Source organism: Lynx canadensis, chromosome B2 (genome assembly GCF_007474595.2).
Source record: "Lynx canadensis isolate LIC74 chromosome B2, mLynCan4.pri.v2, whole genome shotgun sequence".
NCBI lineage: Eukaryota > Metazoa > Chordata > Mammalia > Carnivora > Felidae > Lynx > Lynx canadensis.
Window position 1 is genome coordinate 99,305,237 of NC_044307.1, and position 16,939 is coordinate 99,322,175.

A 16,939-nucleotide genomic window follows, 5' to 3' on the forward strand; every position below is an offset into this window, starting at 1 on the left:
CCAGTGGACTTCCTGAGTTCAGATGGAGCTAAAGTCAAGGCAGTTGAAAGCAGCTGGAGTTCCCAGAGCAAAGGACCAGGGTGGCAAGCCACGGAAAGAGGAGCTCCAAAGATCTGCAGAATGTAGTCTCAGCAACATATTGGTCAGCACGTGCACAAGCTACCAAAGGCTGGGGAAGCTTTCCAGGAAAAAGTATCTGGGAGCCTGCCCCAGGCTAGGAACAGAGCCTGTTCCCACTAGCCCAGACTAGAAAGCCCCATAATCCAGGGACACTGGGTATACAGAAAGGTCTTGCCTCAGAACTGGGGAACCCTAGAATAAGTGCTGCTCTGCTCTCACCTAACAAAACTTAAATGCAAGACCTAGAACGATCATACTGTTTGTCTTCTGTGTCCCAGAACCAAAATAACCAGCATCAAACAGCTTACATGCAAAGAAACTTACATGCAAAGAAACTTACAACTTACATGCAAAGAAACAGGAAAAGTATGACCCATAATGAACAAAAAAAATCAAACTGACCCAGTATTAGAATTAGCAGACACAGGCATTTAAAAAAAGCATACCACTGTATGATCAAAAACTAAAGATTGAGTATGTAGACATGGAAGATAAACACTATGAAAAATGAACTTCTAAAAATGAAGACACCTGAAATGATAAACACACTGGATGAAACTATCATTAGGTTTAGACTGTAGCATTAGTGAACTTGAAGACAGTAATCTGACATGAAACAGAGAAAGATTAAAAAACCGAATAGTGCATGGATCAGCTGTGTGTCAACTTCCGGCAGCCTCTGTGTCATCAGAACCCCTAACAAAGAAGGGAAAGGACAGAAAAAAATATATGAAGAAATAGTAGTTGAAAAATGCCCAAATCTGATGAAAGGCATATATCCTAAGAGGCCCAACAAACCCCAAACAAAAGAAATGATAGCACAGCATGTCATAATCAAATTGCTCAGACCAGCAATAGAGAAAAAAATCTTAAAAAGCAACAAAGGAAAACAAAGATACGTACTGAGTAACAGAAGATGAAGATGACTGATTTCTCAGAGAACAATGCAATTGAGAAGACAATGGACCAACATCAGTAAAGTGCTGTAAACACTAAAGCACTAAAAATTTCTAAAGCTCTGTCCTCCACTGTCGAACCCGTATCTTAGTTACTATCTGCTGGTCTTGTATAACAATAGAGTAGACAACCCATCTCCAAACAGACTGATAGGTAAATTCACTATCATTAAATTTCATAATCAAAATGCAAAAAACACTTCAGTTAATAAAAAATTGAACAGATTGATTCAATAAACATGTAGATTTATTTTAAATCAGTTTGGTACATGATACAGGTTGGTTTTACAGTTTTTAATGAACTGAAATAGAAATTTCTAAATACAGCAGTGTCTGCCTGTGCAACAAATATCTGTAAGGTAAAGTAAGGTGTTTTGATAGAACTACATCCGCATGAACAAATCAGAAGAAAATCTGAAAAGGTTTCTATATACCTTCTGGATTTTAAAAAAACCAAATTTTTAATGGCTCAAGATAGTAAATTGCTAAAGGAAGGGGGGAAAAGGCCATGAGTTCTGTTGTAAGAGCTCTTCTTGCAAAATCTAACTGGTTTCATATTATGGTTTTGTTATTAGAGCAATATTCAAAATTACAGAAGATGAGAAGGCGCCATCAGCTACATTTTCACAAAAATTGCTGTATGGACATTAATGTGTGATAAGGTATTCACATCTACATAAATGATAATTATACCACTGTAGCTAAATTTTGCCACTTTGGGAGGAATGGAAATTCTGTATATTTTCAAATGAATCTTGGATCTTCTAGCACTCACTAAAAACTAACAGCCATGGCACCATAATAAAAGTTCTTGTGAGGTTCCTAGAACTAATTACTAATGAAAACACAAAAATGTGAGGTAAACCTACCTTTTCCCAAAAACCTTTGAAGCCAGAGATTTTAAACAATTAAGGCACTTGAAAAGATTAGGTGTATGTACAAATGTGCAAGTAAAACAAACTTTAGCTGTACCAGCAAGTAACAAAGAAACAGTAAATCTTCATTTTAAGAACCTTGAATATAATCTAAATGCAAGGAATTTTGGCTAATGAAATGGACCAAAGCAACTTGTCATCTCCTACTACAAAATACTGAAAACCAAGTGCTAAACTCAGCCCTTAGAGGCTAAAGAAACTAAAAACCTTTAATGACCTAGAAAAGCAAAAACTTTCTTAAAACTAATGTAAACCTCTGAACTAATCCAATATGTCAAAGGCAGGGGAGAAGTCTCCCTCTAAAACTGAAAAAACTAGTGCTGCCTAAGAAAACTAAAAAAAAAAATTAAAGTATGCATGCTTATATTATACTACGGGAACAGAAACTAAAAAGAAAGGACAGGAGAGAAGGAGAAAGCAGGAGAGAAAGAAGAGAAAGCACAACCTGTCTATCCTGGGCAATCATCATTAAAAACCTACAGTAATCCAATCAACCAAAAATCCCTAGATCTTCTAAAATTACACTGGTCACATTTCTGGTCTCAAAACTTCAAGTGATTGTCTCATTAAAGAACTAGTAAATGACTCTAAAACAACTTCCTTCCTTCTTGCCTCATAAAAATAGTTACTTTTCAAGAAAGCTTGGTGAAAATCCTTTCATGGTACAACAGTGTTGAAGTACAAAGGAAAATATAATTAAATCAACTTTAGCTTTATACTTTTTAACAGCCTAAGAAAAATGCTGGGAGGTTCAATATGTGAAGGCTTTCAGCTTTGTGGAATATCTTTTAGCTTAACTTGCTCGGGTCTGAAATCAAATAGTATTTAGTTAAATACTAACAGTATGATATCTAAAAGCAGGTTTACTACATCTTGTCAACAGTTACATCATCAGACCTTTACCTTCCTTAATGTAAAAGAACAAATCACAAACATTTTAAGTTACAGTCTACCTTTCAGTCTGTCTTTTAAGGCACTGTTCTTTATTTTCTCAGTGATATAAGGTGCTTTACAAGGATGAACAATAACCTGCTATTCTTTAATGGTTTGTATCCTTTCCATTCGTTCCTTTAAATCTGGAATGTAATTCCCTGTGTGGCATCTTATTTCTAATGTAGAAAAAATAACTGCTATCGAGCACAAAATTTTACTCTAAAGATACAGTTTACTCTAAGGATACTAAATTTATAGATTTATTCCACTTTTGAAAGGACAGCCAAAAGTCCACCCGATTGATGCTCATTTGGCACATTCTTCTCAATTCTGGTCACTAGACTACATCCTGAGTTAGGATGAAAATAATGCAGCTTTCAGGCTTTAAAATGACTAAATTTAAACTGCCAAAAGAGTCATGAGGTTGTCTGCGCAGGACAATGTTTTCCATCACTTACAGAGTTACATTTGGTACGTCAAGAAGAGAGAACATAATCCCACAGCAGCAGCCATTTAAAATAAAAGAAGACAGCCACAAGGATTCATGCAGAATATTTTAAATATTCCTGTTGAGCAAAATGATTTAAGTGATTTTTCTTCAAGGACGATGCTCCAAAACATCCTATATGCATCCTTTGAAAATTTAAAGATCCTGGAATAGCGTCTTCCATGTGGGACATCTTGAAAGATAATATTTTGGTTTCAGTGAGTTATACACCAGTCCTTGTTAATTTAATGGGTCTGTTTACAGAGTGTGGTAGTTTCGTTCTTTCGATTTGCAGAATTTATAGAGGAAGAAAATTACAGCCTGCACACCCAACACAAGGACAATTCCTCCAATGAAACTGGCTGCATCAAAGGTAGACTTCCGTCCAGGTTGTGAAGTCGGAGTTAAAGTGGTATTAGTCGTACCTGTTAAATAAGAGCGGAAAAATAACACTTGGTAAGTCTCACGATCCTCTATCATAATTTCAAGACCCACCTGAGCTTCTACTTGGCCATGTGCTCAATTCTATAAAGCATTTGCTCTTGGGTCAAGTCTTTACAGCTAGAATCTACCCCTAATTAAGGAAAACAACCATTTATCAATCCCATTCACTCCATCCAGCAGTATCAAGCAGTCAATGCTACCATACAAATCCAAACACAAAACTAACAGCAAAACATTCTCCTGGTACATAAATTATGCCCTGGGAACATGTAAAGCACTTTAAAAATGTGCAATTTCTTCAGACTACATATATTTTTACTTAATTATTACAGTAAATATTAATATTTGTTACGGTAAATACTTGAACATTTGTACAACTTTTGAATTTTACTAACTACATAAGGTAAGTAAAAATTTGGTTGCAATTCTTCAAATCGCAAAAATTACCTTAAGTATCTACAATTTATAATTCCAACAAGCAAAAAACCTCATTATTAAAGGTACCGTAAATCTTGCTCGGCAAATTTTATGAGCATTACCAAACCATATGGAAAAAAAGCAAAAAAGTTTGAATTCCTTTTCCAGAGAGTAAAATGTTTCTAGAGAAAACAAAACATAAATTTCTTTTCAGGGAGTAAAACGTTTCAAGTGGGACACCATCCATTTTACTAAAAAGCAATTTCATACTTAAATTTTTCTTTTTTCTTAAATCGAATATCAAATAGACACTGGTTGTAGTGGCTGTTTGATAAGCTGGCCACTTTAAAATTAATTACAACTGTTCCGTATTTCTTCCTGTGAAGACAAAATGGCTTCCTTGAAACCAAGAGAAAGCACAAGAATAAGCGAAAAGAATAAAAAAAAACATAAAAGAACAGTATTTTAAATACAGAGAGGAGGATTCATAACCTACAATGATCTGTGGCATAAACTGAATATTATTTCATTTATAATACAAATTATTAATTAATAAAGTTACTCTTCAGATGCACTTTTAGTATCCAAAATCTATGAAGAGCTCACCAAACTCCACACCCGAAAAACAAATAATCCAGTGAAGAAATGGGCAGAAAACATGAATAGACACTTCTCTAAAGAAGACATCCAGATGGCCAACAGGCACATAAAAAGATGCTCAACGTCGCTCCTCATCAGGGAAATACAAATCAAAACCACACTCAGATATCACCTCATGCCAGTCAGAGTGGCTAAAATGAACAAATCAGGAGACTATAGATGCTAGAGAGGATGCGGAGAAACAGGAACCCTCTTGCACTGTTGGTGGGAATGCAAACTGGTGCAGCCGCTCTGGAAAACAGTGTGAAGGTTCCTCAAAAAATTGAAACTAGATCTACCCTATGACCCAGCAATAGAACTGCTAGGAATTTACCCAAGGGATACAGGAGTGCTGATGCATAGGGGCACTTGTACCCCAATGTTTATAGGAGCATTTTCAATAATAGCCAAATTATGGAAAGAGCCTAAATGTCCATCAACTGATGAATGGATAAAGAAATTGTGGTTTATATACACAATGGAATACTATGTGGCGATGAGAAAGAATGAAATATGGCCCTTTGTAGCAACGTGGATGGAACTGGAGAGTGTTAATGCTAAGTGAAATAAGCCATACAGAGAAAGACAGATACCGTATGTTTTCACTCTTATGTGGATCCTGAGAAACTTAACAGAAGTCCATGGGGAAGGGGAAGGAAAAAAAAACAAAAAAGAGGTTAGAGAGGGAGGGAGCCAAAGCATGAGACTCTTAAAAACTGAAAACAAACTGAGGGTTAATGTGGGGTGGGTGATGGGTATTGAGGAGGGCACCTTTTGGGATGAGCACTGGGTGTTGTATGGAAACCAATTTGACAATAAATTTCATATTAAAAAAAAAAAAAAGAATTATAAAGGAATGTAAAGAAATGGTGAGGGGGCGCCTGGATGGCTCAGTTGGTTGAGCATCCAACTCTTGATTTTGGCTCAGGTCATGATCCCAGCATCATGGGATGGAGCCTGCCTGAGATTCTCTCCCTTTGTCTCTCTCTCTCTCTCTCTCTCTCTCTCTCCTCCTCTGCCCCTCGCCCACGTGCGCTCCATGGGCACACGCTCTCTCCAAAAAAAAAAAAAAAAAGAAATGGTGAGAAATATGGCTGAGGTACACATTTGGCAGTGCTAGCTTGGCTTTTTAGACCTTTCCTCAAAAAAAGATGGCTATATTATCTTCACTCTAATTGCCATGATCTAACACAGCACACAACTAATCAGTGTTTAGTAATTTAATTTGTAAGTTATAAAAAATTAGATCTCGCCTACAAGTTGTACTAAAAGGTTTTGGAGAAACATTACCACATTTAACTCTAACATGTCATGCCAAATGCGGTTACACATTAACAAATGAGAAGGACTCTCAGCAAACCTACCATTACTGCTCTAACAGCCAACTGTCTTGGTCCTCCAAAATGTAAGAGATGAGTTTTACTCACAACCATTCATGAATAAAACTGGAAAATGGTGGCAGAAACAGTACAAGGCAATGTTGCACACACATCCTACCTCACTGTTAGTTTAAAAAACCCTCAATTACCTGATGTAGTAACTGTGGTGGTAGTTGTAGAAGAGGAAGGCAGAGTTGTGGTTTTAGCTGGAATGTAAACAAAACTTATTAAAAACATAAATTTCCAAACCTCCCAATATCTAACAATTTGTCTTTAAAAATAATGCTACCAATTTCACATGCTTTCCATTTTTTAAAGAATAAAGGCCAAGTTTCAGTTAATGGTTCACTAACTTATCTACGTAGCCAGAATACTAGCTTTTAAATGCTTCTGAAAACATCAAGCAAGCACGAAATTGTATCCATGTTAACATCTATGTACATGTTTAAGTATGGAATTTACACAGCTGGATAAAATTCGCAAAAAACGCACAGAAGGGCAAGAATTAGTGTTTAAGTAAGGGAACGATATAGGTTTGTTTTGTTTTGTTTTGATAAATAACCTTGCTTCTGTGGCAAAAACTATTAACTTAAAAAGTCATCGTAAGAAACAGGTGCAACTCAGTACTTCTCCAGTAGGTATCAAGATAGCCTTAACTTCTTTCTTTCAAGGGGATGGTAAATTTTCTTAAAAAGGCAGACAGTAAATATTTTAAGCTTTGTACACTGTGTAGTGCAAAAGCAGCCCAGGACACCATGCATCTGAACAGGCATGGTTCTGTTTCAATAAAATTCGATTTATAAAAGAACAGGTCCTCAGGAGTCAAAGACCCCCAATTTAAATTATAAGAGCCCAAAGGTAGCTCTAGTCTACCATACTACATGAATTCCAATAATTTTTTTATCTGAAAATACCTATAAAGAAATGAACACTTGTGAGAATTAACCTGAATGTAAACCCATTTTAGGAACTAAAGCAATGTGTTAACACACCTCTGTTAGTACTAATATTACTAATAGTACTCTGTTAGTACTAACAGATTCTAATAAAAGATATGTTAACAATACTGACAGGATATTCTCATACAAGTCTGTATCCCTTTCTCTCAATATGAGCATCGCTGCATACATTTTCCCTACCCTGCTCTTGGAGAGACAATTAGGTCATCTCTCATTTCTCCATACTACAAACATCTTGCAGGGAAATACTTGATCTCATCTCTGATAGGACTGATTCTTATACAGAATTCCTAGATTAAAGGGTATGATTATTTTCAGACTTTTAATCCTTTAAAAGTTTCTGTTGCTTATACATTCTGTGTAACACACTAACACTTTACAAATTAGACATATATTCCTTTCAATCTTAAAACAACACTATCAACAAATTTCGTCTGACAATGGATGGTAGAGAAAGAAAGTTTACACAGTTTCTATCTGATTCTCACGAACAATCCTCTGAACGTGGTACAAACTAATTCTTTTTTTATAAATAGGCAAAACATTCACACACTTTTACTTTTGACTGAAATAGGGAATACACTTCTATTGACCCACAGTTCCTTTCATTAAAAAAAATAATTCAGCAGTTACAAAAGTTGCTACTGGTGATGGAAATATAGAAAATACAGTAAATTAAGTAATCTCATGCTGCTTCCAGCCAGCCACTTCTCTAGGCATGTATGTAACAAAAAATTTAAAAATGTACTAAAACTTAATAGTTTGTCTTCCACTTAATATATTACAAATATTTCCGACCACATTTCTAACATAATTTAGTCATTCTGTTATGGTATTATTTATTGACATTCATATTTATTTATAATATATATACGTCACGACAGAAGACTATTATAATTAACCCCAGTGAACACCTTTCTAAGTAAATCAGATTCCCTTTGAATCATTTCTTTAATAATCCCTTAATTTTTCACTTGCTCTCTTTCCACAGTAGATATGAAAAGAGACCATGTAAAGGTTTGTTTTTCAACCACTAATTGCCATGCAATTGGTGCATTTTCTATAAGCAAGCCCTGGCTTCTTTCCACTTTACAGAACCCAAAGAGACAAAACAAGGAAGACTCCATCGTAGTTCGCTGGAGAACCCAGTGCAGAGCCAAGCATGAAAACTACATCAAGATCCATGGAGGAGAAATTAAAAGTGAACCCACAATGGTTTTAAAGAAATTGATTCCCCCGCTCCTGCTTCCGGTTTACATCCCACCTTTAGGAAACTAATTTTCCCTCAATATCTCTGCTTTCATCAATCTTTAACATCCTCCTAGTCAGTGACTTCTAATGGTGCTACTACTGTGTGCTCTCCGCAAGTTCTGTAGCATTTGCAGATCTCTATGGCATGAATACTTCCACTGTAATTCAAGCCACCAACATGGTATCACTGAATGTGTAGCTGGGAAGAGCTATGCACAACTGGCAAGCAAAACCTGGTAACTAGCTAGCTCACCATTGCCAAAGTCTTTCAAAATGAGTTCTGGCCCTTACTACAACATCTGACCACTTTTTCCTCTGAAAATAAAAGTTTCTTGGACACACTTCTCTGCCCATCCCTACTCAGTTTCCTCTCCAGTCCTCTTCTTCTCAACTCTTACGTGTTACTGTTCCATAGAGTTTGGTTCTTAAGCCCTATTCTCCTCTCTACAAGCTGCTCCTGTGGACACTACTACTGCCTACTGATCAGCTTAATCTGTACTGTTAGCAAAGAGCTGTGCCATCACCTCCATCAAGTTCTATCACTTCTAATTCCTAAGTCTATTTGCAGACACCTGCAACTCTTCCCCTAGTAGTTCCCCAGAATTCCCACCACAGGTTATCTAATCTCCATGTGTCCACTCTTGTCTTCCTTCCAATCTGTCCTCCCAATCTGGCTCTTGACCTGTTACTGTCCAGCTCAATTTTTCCTCACCGTGTACTCCAAATGCAATTCCCTGACCTCATTACACTCTTTCTCATCTCCTTCACCACATACGCCGTTATTCCACATACACACCTTCCTACAAACATCTCAACACACTGGGCTTACTTACCCTTTTCGTAGTTCCTACCGCAGACAAAATGCTGTCTTACTTCTATCTCCAATCCCAATCATCTAAGCCTAGTACTTTCCTGGAGTAGACTTTTTTTTTTAATGATTTACTCCTTCTATCACTTTGGTAAAGATTTTTAGAAGGAGAAAGAAGGTGTAGTGAAAAACTTTCCAGCTGTTTAGGCTGAAAAGCCTACCTTTCTGGAAAGCAATCAGTACTTAAAGCCTTAAAATAATTCTATCCTCTGACCTAGGAATGCTGTTTGAATCAATCCTATCAGAGTTAACAGCACATATTCTCCACTGCATGGAGAATGACCGATGACCTAACTATCCAACCAAGTGCAGCATGGTTAAAGCGCATACAACAATGTTTAAGTAAGAGGAAAAACAAATTCAAACGTGTATGAACATACCATCCAATTTCATAGTAAGTATATTTATTTAGATATACCTACAGAAGAGACTGGAATAACTTTATCACTGAAAACATTTTGGTACCTCTGGATGATGGGAATTATAGGGAATTTTAATTTCCTTTAGGCTTCTGTATTTCCCAAGATTTCCACAAAATCCACAAAAAGCAGTGTGTGAACTCAATGTCCAAAGATACAGCAAATCCTCCCATGTACAATGAATATGAAACACTGGAGGTATGTGTCGCTGTCACAGACAATTCATATTAATGTAATTATGGTCCAAAACTAAATACATCTACTAGTTTTTTAAATTATACTAAACTTTTAGGTACTTAATTGCTAACAAATTATCTATCAGAAGGCCTTGCAAATCCTGAAGAAGAGGAAAAGAATCAATTATCTTGTATTACCTGTAGAATTGGTTGGCATCGGAGTGGGCTCGGGTTCTATTTAAAAGAAACAAACATTAAGTCCAAGCAATCTCAAATATCACAATCTATTATACTATTTTCCAAATTGCAGTCATTTAAATACCACTTTTATAATTTTTGCATTTAAGTACCACCTTGTGGAGGAGACTGACAGTTGCTCTGAATACTCATCTCCCCTTCTTTAGAAATGGAAGCACCAATCTAAGGTTGACACTTCCCTCCCCTGAGGAAAGACAGACATTTTTTTAGCCTCCCCTGCAGCTAGGTAGTCAAGTGTAACTTCTAGAAAGCATCTGTAAGGTAGGTGTGGGCCTCTCTCCTTCCTCTTCCCACTGGCAGGAATACTAATTGATGGCTGGAATAGGAGCACTCACCTTGGAGAGTAAGGTCAGAGATATTCTTGAGGAATGACAGTAAAGAGCCCGAGTTCCTAATGGTTGTAGAGCTGCTACTCTAGCCCTCTAGCTACACCTGAGCCCAGACTTCCTTTACATAAGAGGGAAGTCTGTCTGTTGCTTAAACCACTCTAATTTGGGTTTTCCTAGCTTTCATAGCCCAAACTAATTCTAACTGATACATCCTCAAATAAGTATAATTACTTATTTGATTTTTCTCTAAATTACTATCTTTTAAAATGTTTTACTTGGGGCACCCGGGTGGCTCAGTTAAGCATCTGACTCTTGATCTCGGATCAGGTCATGATTTCACAGTTCATGGGACTAAGCCCCTTGTCAGGCTCAGCGCTGACAGCTCGGAGTCTGCTTGGTCTTCTCTCCCTCTTCTCCATGCACCCCCTCCCCACCAGCATGCACACGCGTGCGCGCTCTCTCTCAAAATAAACAAGAATTTAAAAAAATACTTGTTTCTAGAAAGTATTATCATGAAATCACAGGTCTGATTATAGTTATTAGTGTTTTCTAATATATATCAAAATAGATACTAAAATTGTTTGCTCTTTTACCACCTAAACCATACTATATTCACTGTACATAAGGGATAATGGACCTCACACTAATGAAATTCTCAGTCACAAAGTTCAAGTTCGAATGGGAAAATGCCTACTAAAAGTAAATTGTTACAGGTAGTCATTCAAGGCTACTGACACACTCCAGAAACCTCTTTTGCTCTATTTAATTATTACCTATGCACCAAATTACAAATTGACTTCCCTATCCATTTGTAATCTTATTTAAAAAATCAGTTGTTTCATCTAGGAATTTAAACTATTTCCTGAGCAAAGAGTTATGGTTAAAGAGTAATCAATTTCCTCAAATTAAAGTACAAATATGAGAAAAAGAGGGGTGGCCTGATGGCTTAGTAGGTTAAGCGTCTGACTCTTGGTTTCAGCTCAGGTCACATTCTCACAGTTCGGGAGTTCAAGCCCTGTTCTACGCTGACAGCACAGAGTTTCCTTGGGATTCTCTTTCTCACTCTCCCTCTCCCCCTACCCTGCTTGCTCTCTCTCTCTAAATAAATAAACTTAAAAAAGATGAGAAAACAGAGGAATACAGAAAAAATTCAACCATTAACACAAACTATGCTAGAGAATGTGACAATCACCAGCACCGCAACCAAGAAAAGTGCCAGAACAAGGTTGTCTAGGCCTGTAAAATGCAAATAAAGAGAAGGTCTAAAATGCAGGGAGTTTCCAGAAGAGTTAAGAAAAAAAGTAAATGAGGAGGTATCTCTCTACCTGCAGCATTCCACACTGCAGCCAAATCACTAAACTAAGATTCGAAACACTGTCCTTTGTATCAGTATGAATATGTTATTTATATCCAAATTTCTAACAAGATTAGAATTATGGAAATGGCAAACCAAATACTGAACTAAGGCTTCCTGAGGCAAAGATCTTCCTCACATCTCTGGCCACTTTCCGCGGCAGTCAATGTGAATACTTACCAGAACAGAATTTTGTGCCATTCAACACCTGGCAATCACTAGCTGTTGAATTATGGGAACAGTAGCTTTTGTCTGTTATGGGGAGGAAAAGACACAGAGCACCAATCACTTGCTTATATTATCTTTGACTTTGTTACTAAGCTCCAGAATTGCTTCCAAAAATCAAACTCAAGGATAAATACTTTATAAGTCCACAGACCGATAAAATAACTTTTATTTTCTTTTCCCCACTGTTTAAGAAGTAATACATAGGATCCCTCCAAATATTCTTCTAAACTCATCATAAATATACTGAACAGATAAATCAGAAAACACTCAGATCACAGAACTGTGGCAATGACTACCATACAGGGAAGGTTGCTAGAATCTACAAATAGGGCTGAGTCAGTAGGGAGAAACAGTCAAGATCTTTAATAAAGGCTTAGTCACCACAGGAGGTGCCCGGATAGCAGCAGCAGGACCTCTGTTCCAGATCTCTGCTTTGGTCATCTACACTTTCTAAAACTGCTTTCCTAGATGGTCAGACTTGTAACAAGAGTAAGGGAGACCTTTCCCCAACATATCCTACAGTAAGGTACTGGAGCCCCAAAAAATACGCCAAGTCCCAAGGAGAAGAGGCATGTGCTCTTAAATTCCATTTTATGACTTTAAAAAAAGGGACTCTTAAACAAAAAATTAACTTTACCCCAAACTAAGCTAATACCTTAATTTTAAAAGAAGTTTTTCAACTTTTTTATGTAGTGATATATCCACAATTCTTACATTTTTTTTAACGCACAAAGAAGCTTAACATATAGTGTTAGCTTTTTCTTTTATATACATATAAACCAGATAGACTGTTTTACTGATAAGAAAAAAATGCAACTACCTTCCATTAAAAAAACAGAATATGCTATAATTCCGCACTCCTAACAAAAACCTTATTGGCATTTCAAAGTATCTTCAAGTAGCTCTTTATCCCTCAAATTAAAGGTTACTCTCTTCCCATGTCATTCTTCTTTCATATTTAAGTATCCAACAAAGTTTTATAAGGTCTCCATAGTTCATCTAGTAGGTGACAGAAGATAAATGCCTCCTTTTTCTAGACAACTATTTTCAGGGGAAAATTTTACAACTTTCTTTCACTGCTAATTTCAGTGTACCTGTACCATTCCATCTTCCAAATCTTTAAAATCTCTCTTCCCTTGGGGCACCTGGGTGGCTCAGTCGGTTAAGCATCGCACTCAACTTTGGCTCATGTCATGATCTCACGGTCCTTGAGTTTGAGCCCCATATTGTGCTCCGCGATGACAGCACAGAGCCTGCTTGGGATTCTCTCTCTCAGCCCCTCCCCAGCTCACGTGCTCATGCACATTCTCTCTCTCTCTCAAAATAATAAATAAACTTAAAAAAATAAAAACTACTGAACCTTAATTATCCCTCTAAGGAATTAAAAGTGTGGGGACAGAATGGGAGACCAGAGTTTTGGGGGGAAATGTGAAGCAACAGGCACTTTAACGAAAAAAGTATTTGACTTGCAAAATAAATAGTAACACACTATACCAAATTTTCTACATAATTTTCAAATGTTCAGGAATGCCCTGTTAGAATACCTTAAAAGGTTAAAACAAAACAGTTTGCAGTCTCAAAATTGAAGCAATCTTTTCTTACCTTTACATTCTATCCAAAAGCAGGTAGTAGCATCAAGGCTAGCATTGAAACAGGAAACACAGCTGTTGCGGTTTTCACAGATATCTGGTGGGGAGGGGAATATAAAACCAATCAATTGATAACTCACTTTGAGTTTGTATCACTTACCTTTTTTACACAAATGTGAGCATTACATATGATACTAAACTTACTAATTCAGAGAAGTGGTAAAACGTTATATAGCCCATTGATAGATGAATGGATTTAAAAAAGTGTATACATTTTGCAGTTTTTTCAACCACAAAAAAAGGAAATCTTGCCATATGCTACAACATGGATGAACTTTAAGGGCATTATGTGAAATTAGATATTCAAAAAAGGACAAACACTGCATGATTCCACCTATATAAAGTATCTAAAACAGTCACAGTCAGAAGCAGAAAGTAGAATGATGGCTGCGGGGAGGGGAAATGGAGATTTGCTGGTCAAGCAGGGTATAGTTTCAAGTAGGATGAAAAGTTCTAGAGCTCCTCTGTATAACATCGCGTTTACAGCTGATAATGTACTTTACACTTAAAAATTTGTTAGGTTGGTAGACCTCATGTTAGATGGGTTTTTTTTAACCACACACACAAAAACACTTCATAAATTGGCTTAATAAAAATTTCCTATCATTATAAACGACTTAAGAAGCTGAAATAAACGCAAGAGAAAGGGAAGAAAAAAACCCCACAAGCTAGTGAGAAGGCTCAGCACCTATCTAGACAACGCTATTTCAGAGACACTCAGGGTTTCTTGAGCCATTTTAAAACATCCATAAAAAATAAAAATATTGGCAAAAAAGGCTATGTTATAAGGCCAACGCCACACACAGGGAAATCACTGCCCTGAAAACATCAGCTGAGACACTGGAATTTTTAATAGTAATAAAGATTTGTTACAGATTGAACCCAAGCTCTGATGATGCCCATTCTGAAAACCTCAAGAGATTCGGAACTCATAAACGGCCTGCTCTTTCCAGGGTCCTCCATGAATGGAGGGTAAGAAACAAGACCTGGAAGGAGCAACATCCATGTACACGTAATTTAACAAGTTAGCAGGGTTTTTGTCAATAATTTAAACCAAATGACCAAAAGACTTTAGAATAGGGCTCTATCCATTTTCCTGGAAGGTTGATGCCCCCCAAAACATTCATATTTGCTTTCCCCATGCCTTAAAAAAAACAGTTCTGCATAGAGGCAACGCATTTCAGTATTTTATGACTAGTATTCATCAGGGACTGGGACATACATAATACCCTGAATAAGGGGTTCACAAAATAGAAAATAAATTCTGTAGACGTTTGTATACTGATAAAAAAAAAAAAGCTAGTTGTCTAAAATCTTTTGTTCCTGATAATTAATGTTTGAATAGCATAATCAATGTTATTTACAATGAACTAAACTTGCTACCTTTCATTTTAGACTGAAGCTTATCCAACTACTATTTACAGAAAACAAAACATCTTTGCACAACTTTCAATTACAAAAAGGCAATTAACGGGAATCTCCAAGCTTCTCTTGGAAAAATACACACAACACTCCAAAAACTACAATTCTGGGATAAAACTGCAAAATCAGCAGGAGACAAAACACATTGTGCTCTATTCTCTTAAAAACAGTGCAGTCAGAATATCCAGTATCGTACTGCAATTTACTTTCCTCATTTAACGATTTTTGAATTCTATTACATCTTTAAAAACAATTATACATTTTATTAAACTTTCATGAAACAAACCAAAGGAAGACACTGCAAAATAGTATCATTAGCCTGAGAGAATGGGGCGGGAGGGGGGGGGGGGGACCACGGTAAATATCCTGACACTCCACCGCAATTCTTTGGTCAAGATGCCAGTTACTCCTTACTCAATATTAACTACAATCACCAATTATACTAAATTGCAGGTTTTAAATATCTTGAGCTCCTTCACCTTTCTACCTTACATTTATCTTCCCCTTTCTTTTGTGTTGTAAAGACATTGCCAATTCAATGTACGCCTCAACCAGTACCCAAGTCTACTGCAGACCTTAACAAAGGGTGTGTTCCTGATCGGGTTTTGGAAAATCAACAGACCTGGGTTCCAATCCCAGCTTCACAATCAACTAAATTTACGCTTCTCGCAGTTACTTTAACTCCATCTTCCTCCTAGATTTCACTGCCTATCTTCTAGTTTAGCCTTAAATACCAAAAAGGATATGTGAAGCACTGAGTACACGAATGGTTACTTTTTTTCTTTGCACATAGCAAAGTTTTAATTAATCGAATGCCCAACCCTCGAGTATATCTCATACCTATCCGCAGAACCAATATAGTTAGATCCCAGGCAACTTATTTTCTCAGACCGCAGTCGGAGACACTAGCAGCTTTAACGTCTACGGTTTCTTTCCCTCTTTCGCCAACTTCCGGAGAAGCCTCTCGGAGGCAGGACCTGGGTGGGCAAACGGCTAACCCCAAAGAGAGGGGGGTTCGACTTCATCAACAACTTTGGAGGCGAGTCGCCTCGCCCCATGATCAACCCCACTGCAGCCACCGCGGGAGGAAGCCACGTCCCCTCTTCCGAGCGTGAAGTGAGACTGGGGATTACGAGGCACTTTTTAAAAGCATGTCGGCGTGGGGCACTCGGGGTGGCAAAGGCCACGGAGGCTCGACCGCCCCTTCTCCCCGGGGCGCTCCCCCACCCCCGCCACCCCGAGCCCGGCCCCGGCTGGACTCGGACGGGCCGCCATGTTGCTGGAGCGCGGCCCGCCCGGGCCCCGCGCGCACCGCGGGCAGGACAGGCGGCTCGGCTCGGCGGGCGTGCCAGTGCGGGAAGCCCGTTGGGCCGGCCCCCACCTTGTGCTGGAATGGTGACCGGCGTTAGGGTCGTCACCGACGTCGGAACTGACTTGGTGGTCGCTAAAGTCGTAACTGCAGTCACGTTCGGGTCCGGGGAGACGTCCTGAGCCGCGGTCAGCACACAGAGCGCGGCCAGGCAGGCAGCGGCCCACGGCAGCTGGCGGGAGAGCCCCGACATCACGTCCTCCGCGCTGATGTTCCGGCGAAAGCTGCTGCGAACTCCGCTCCGTCAGTCCCTCTGTCCCCTGCGGCACCGCCTCGGAGAGTCTGGTCCCCCGCGAGATCGCGACGGGGTCACGTGAGGGGCCCCAGGCCACGGCGTGCGGGGGCGA

At 38.3% G+C, this 16,939-nt stretch overlaps 1 protein-coding gene across 1 annotated transcript; it reads right to left on the reverse strand.

Moving 5' to 3' along the window:
* Window positions 1-1,305: 1,305 nt before the first annotated feature.
* On the reverse strand, window positions 1,306-16,912 carry CD164 (CD164 molecule). The gene is made up of 6 exons (XM_030316125.2): window positions 16,605-16,912; window positions 13,755-13,838; window positions 12,105-12,176; window positions 10,182-10,217; window positions 6,460-6,516; window positions 1,306-3,856 (listed from the first exon to the last, which is right to left on the reverse strand). The coding sequence occupies exons 1-6, from the start codon at window positions 16,783-16,785 to the stop codon at window positions 3,690-3,692; spliced, it is 597 nt and encodes a 198-aa protein (XP_030171985.1). The 5' UTR covers window positions 16,786-16,912; the 3' UTR covers window positions 1,306-3,689.
* Between the last annotated feature and the right edge of the window lie 27 nt (window positions 16,913-16,939).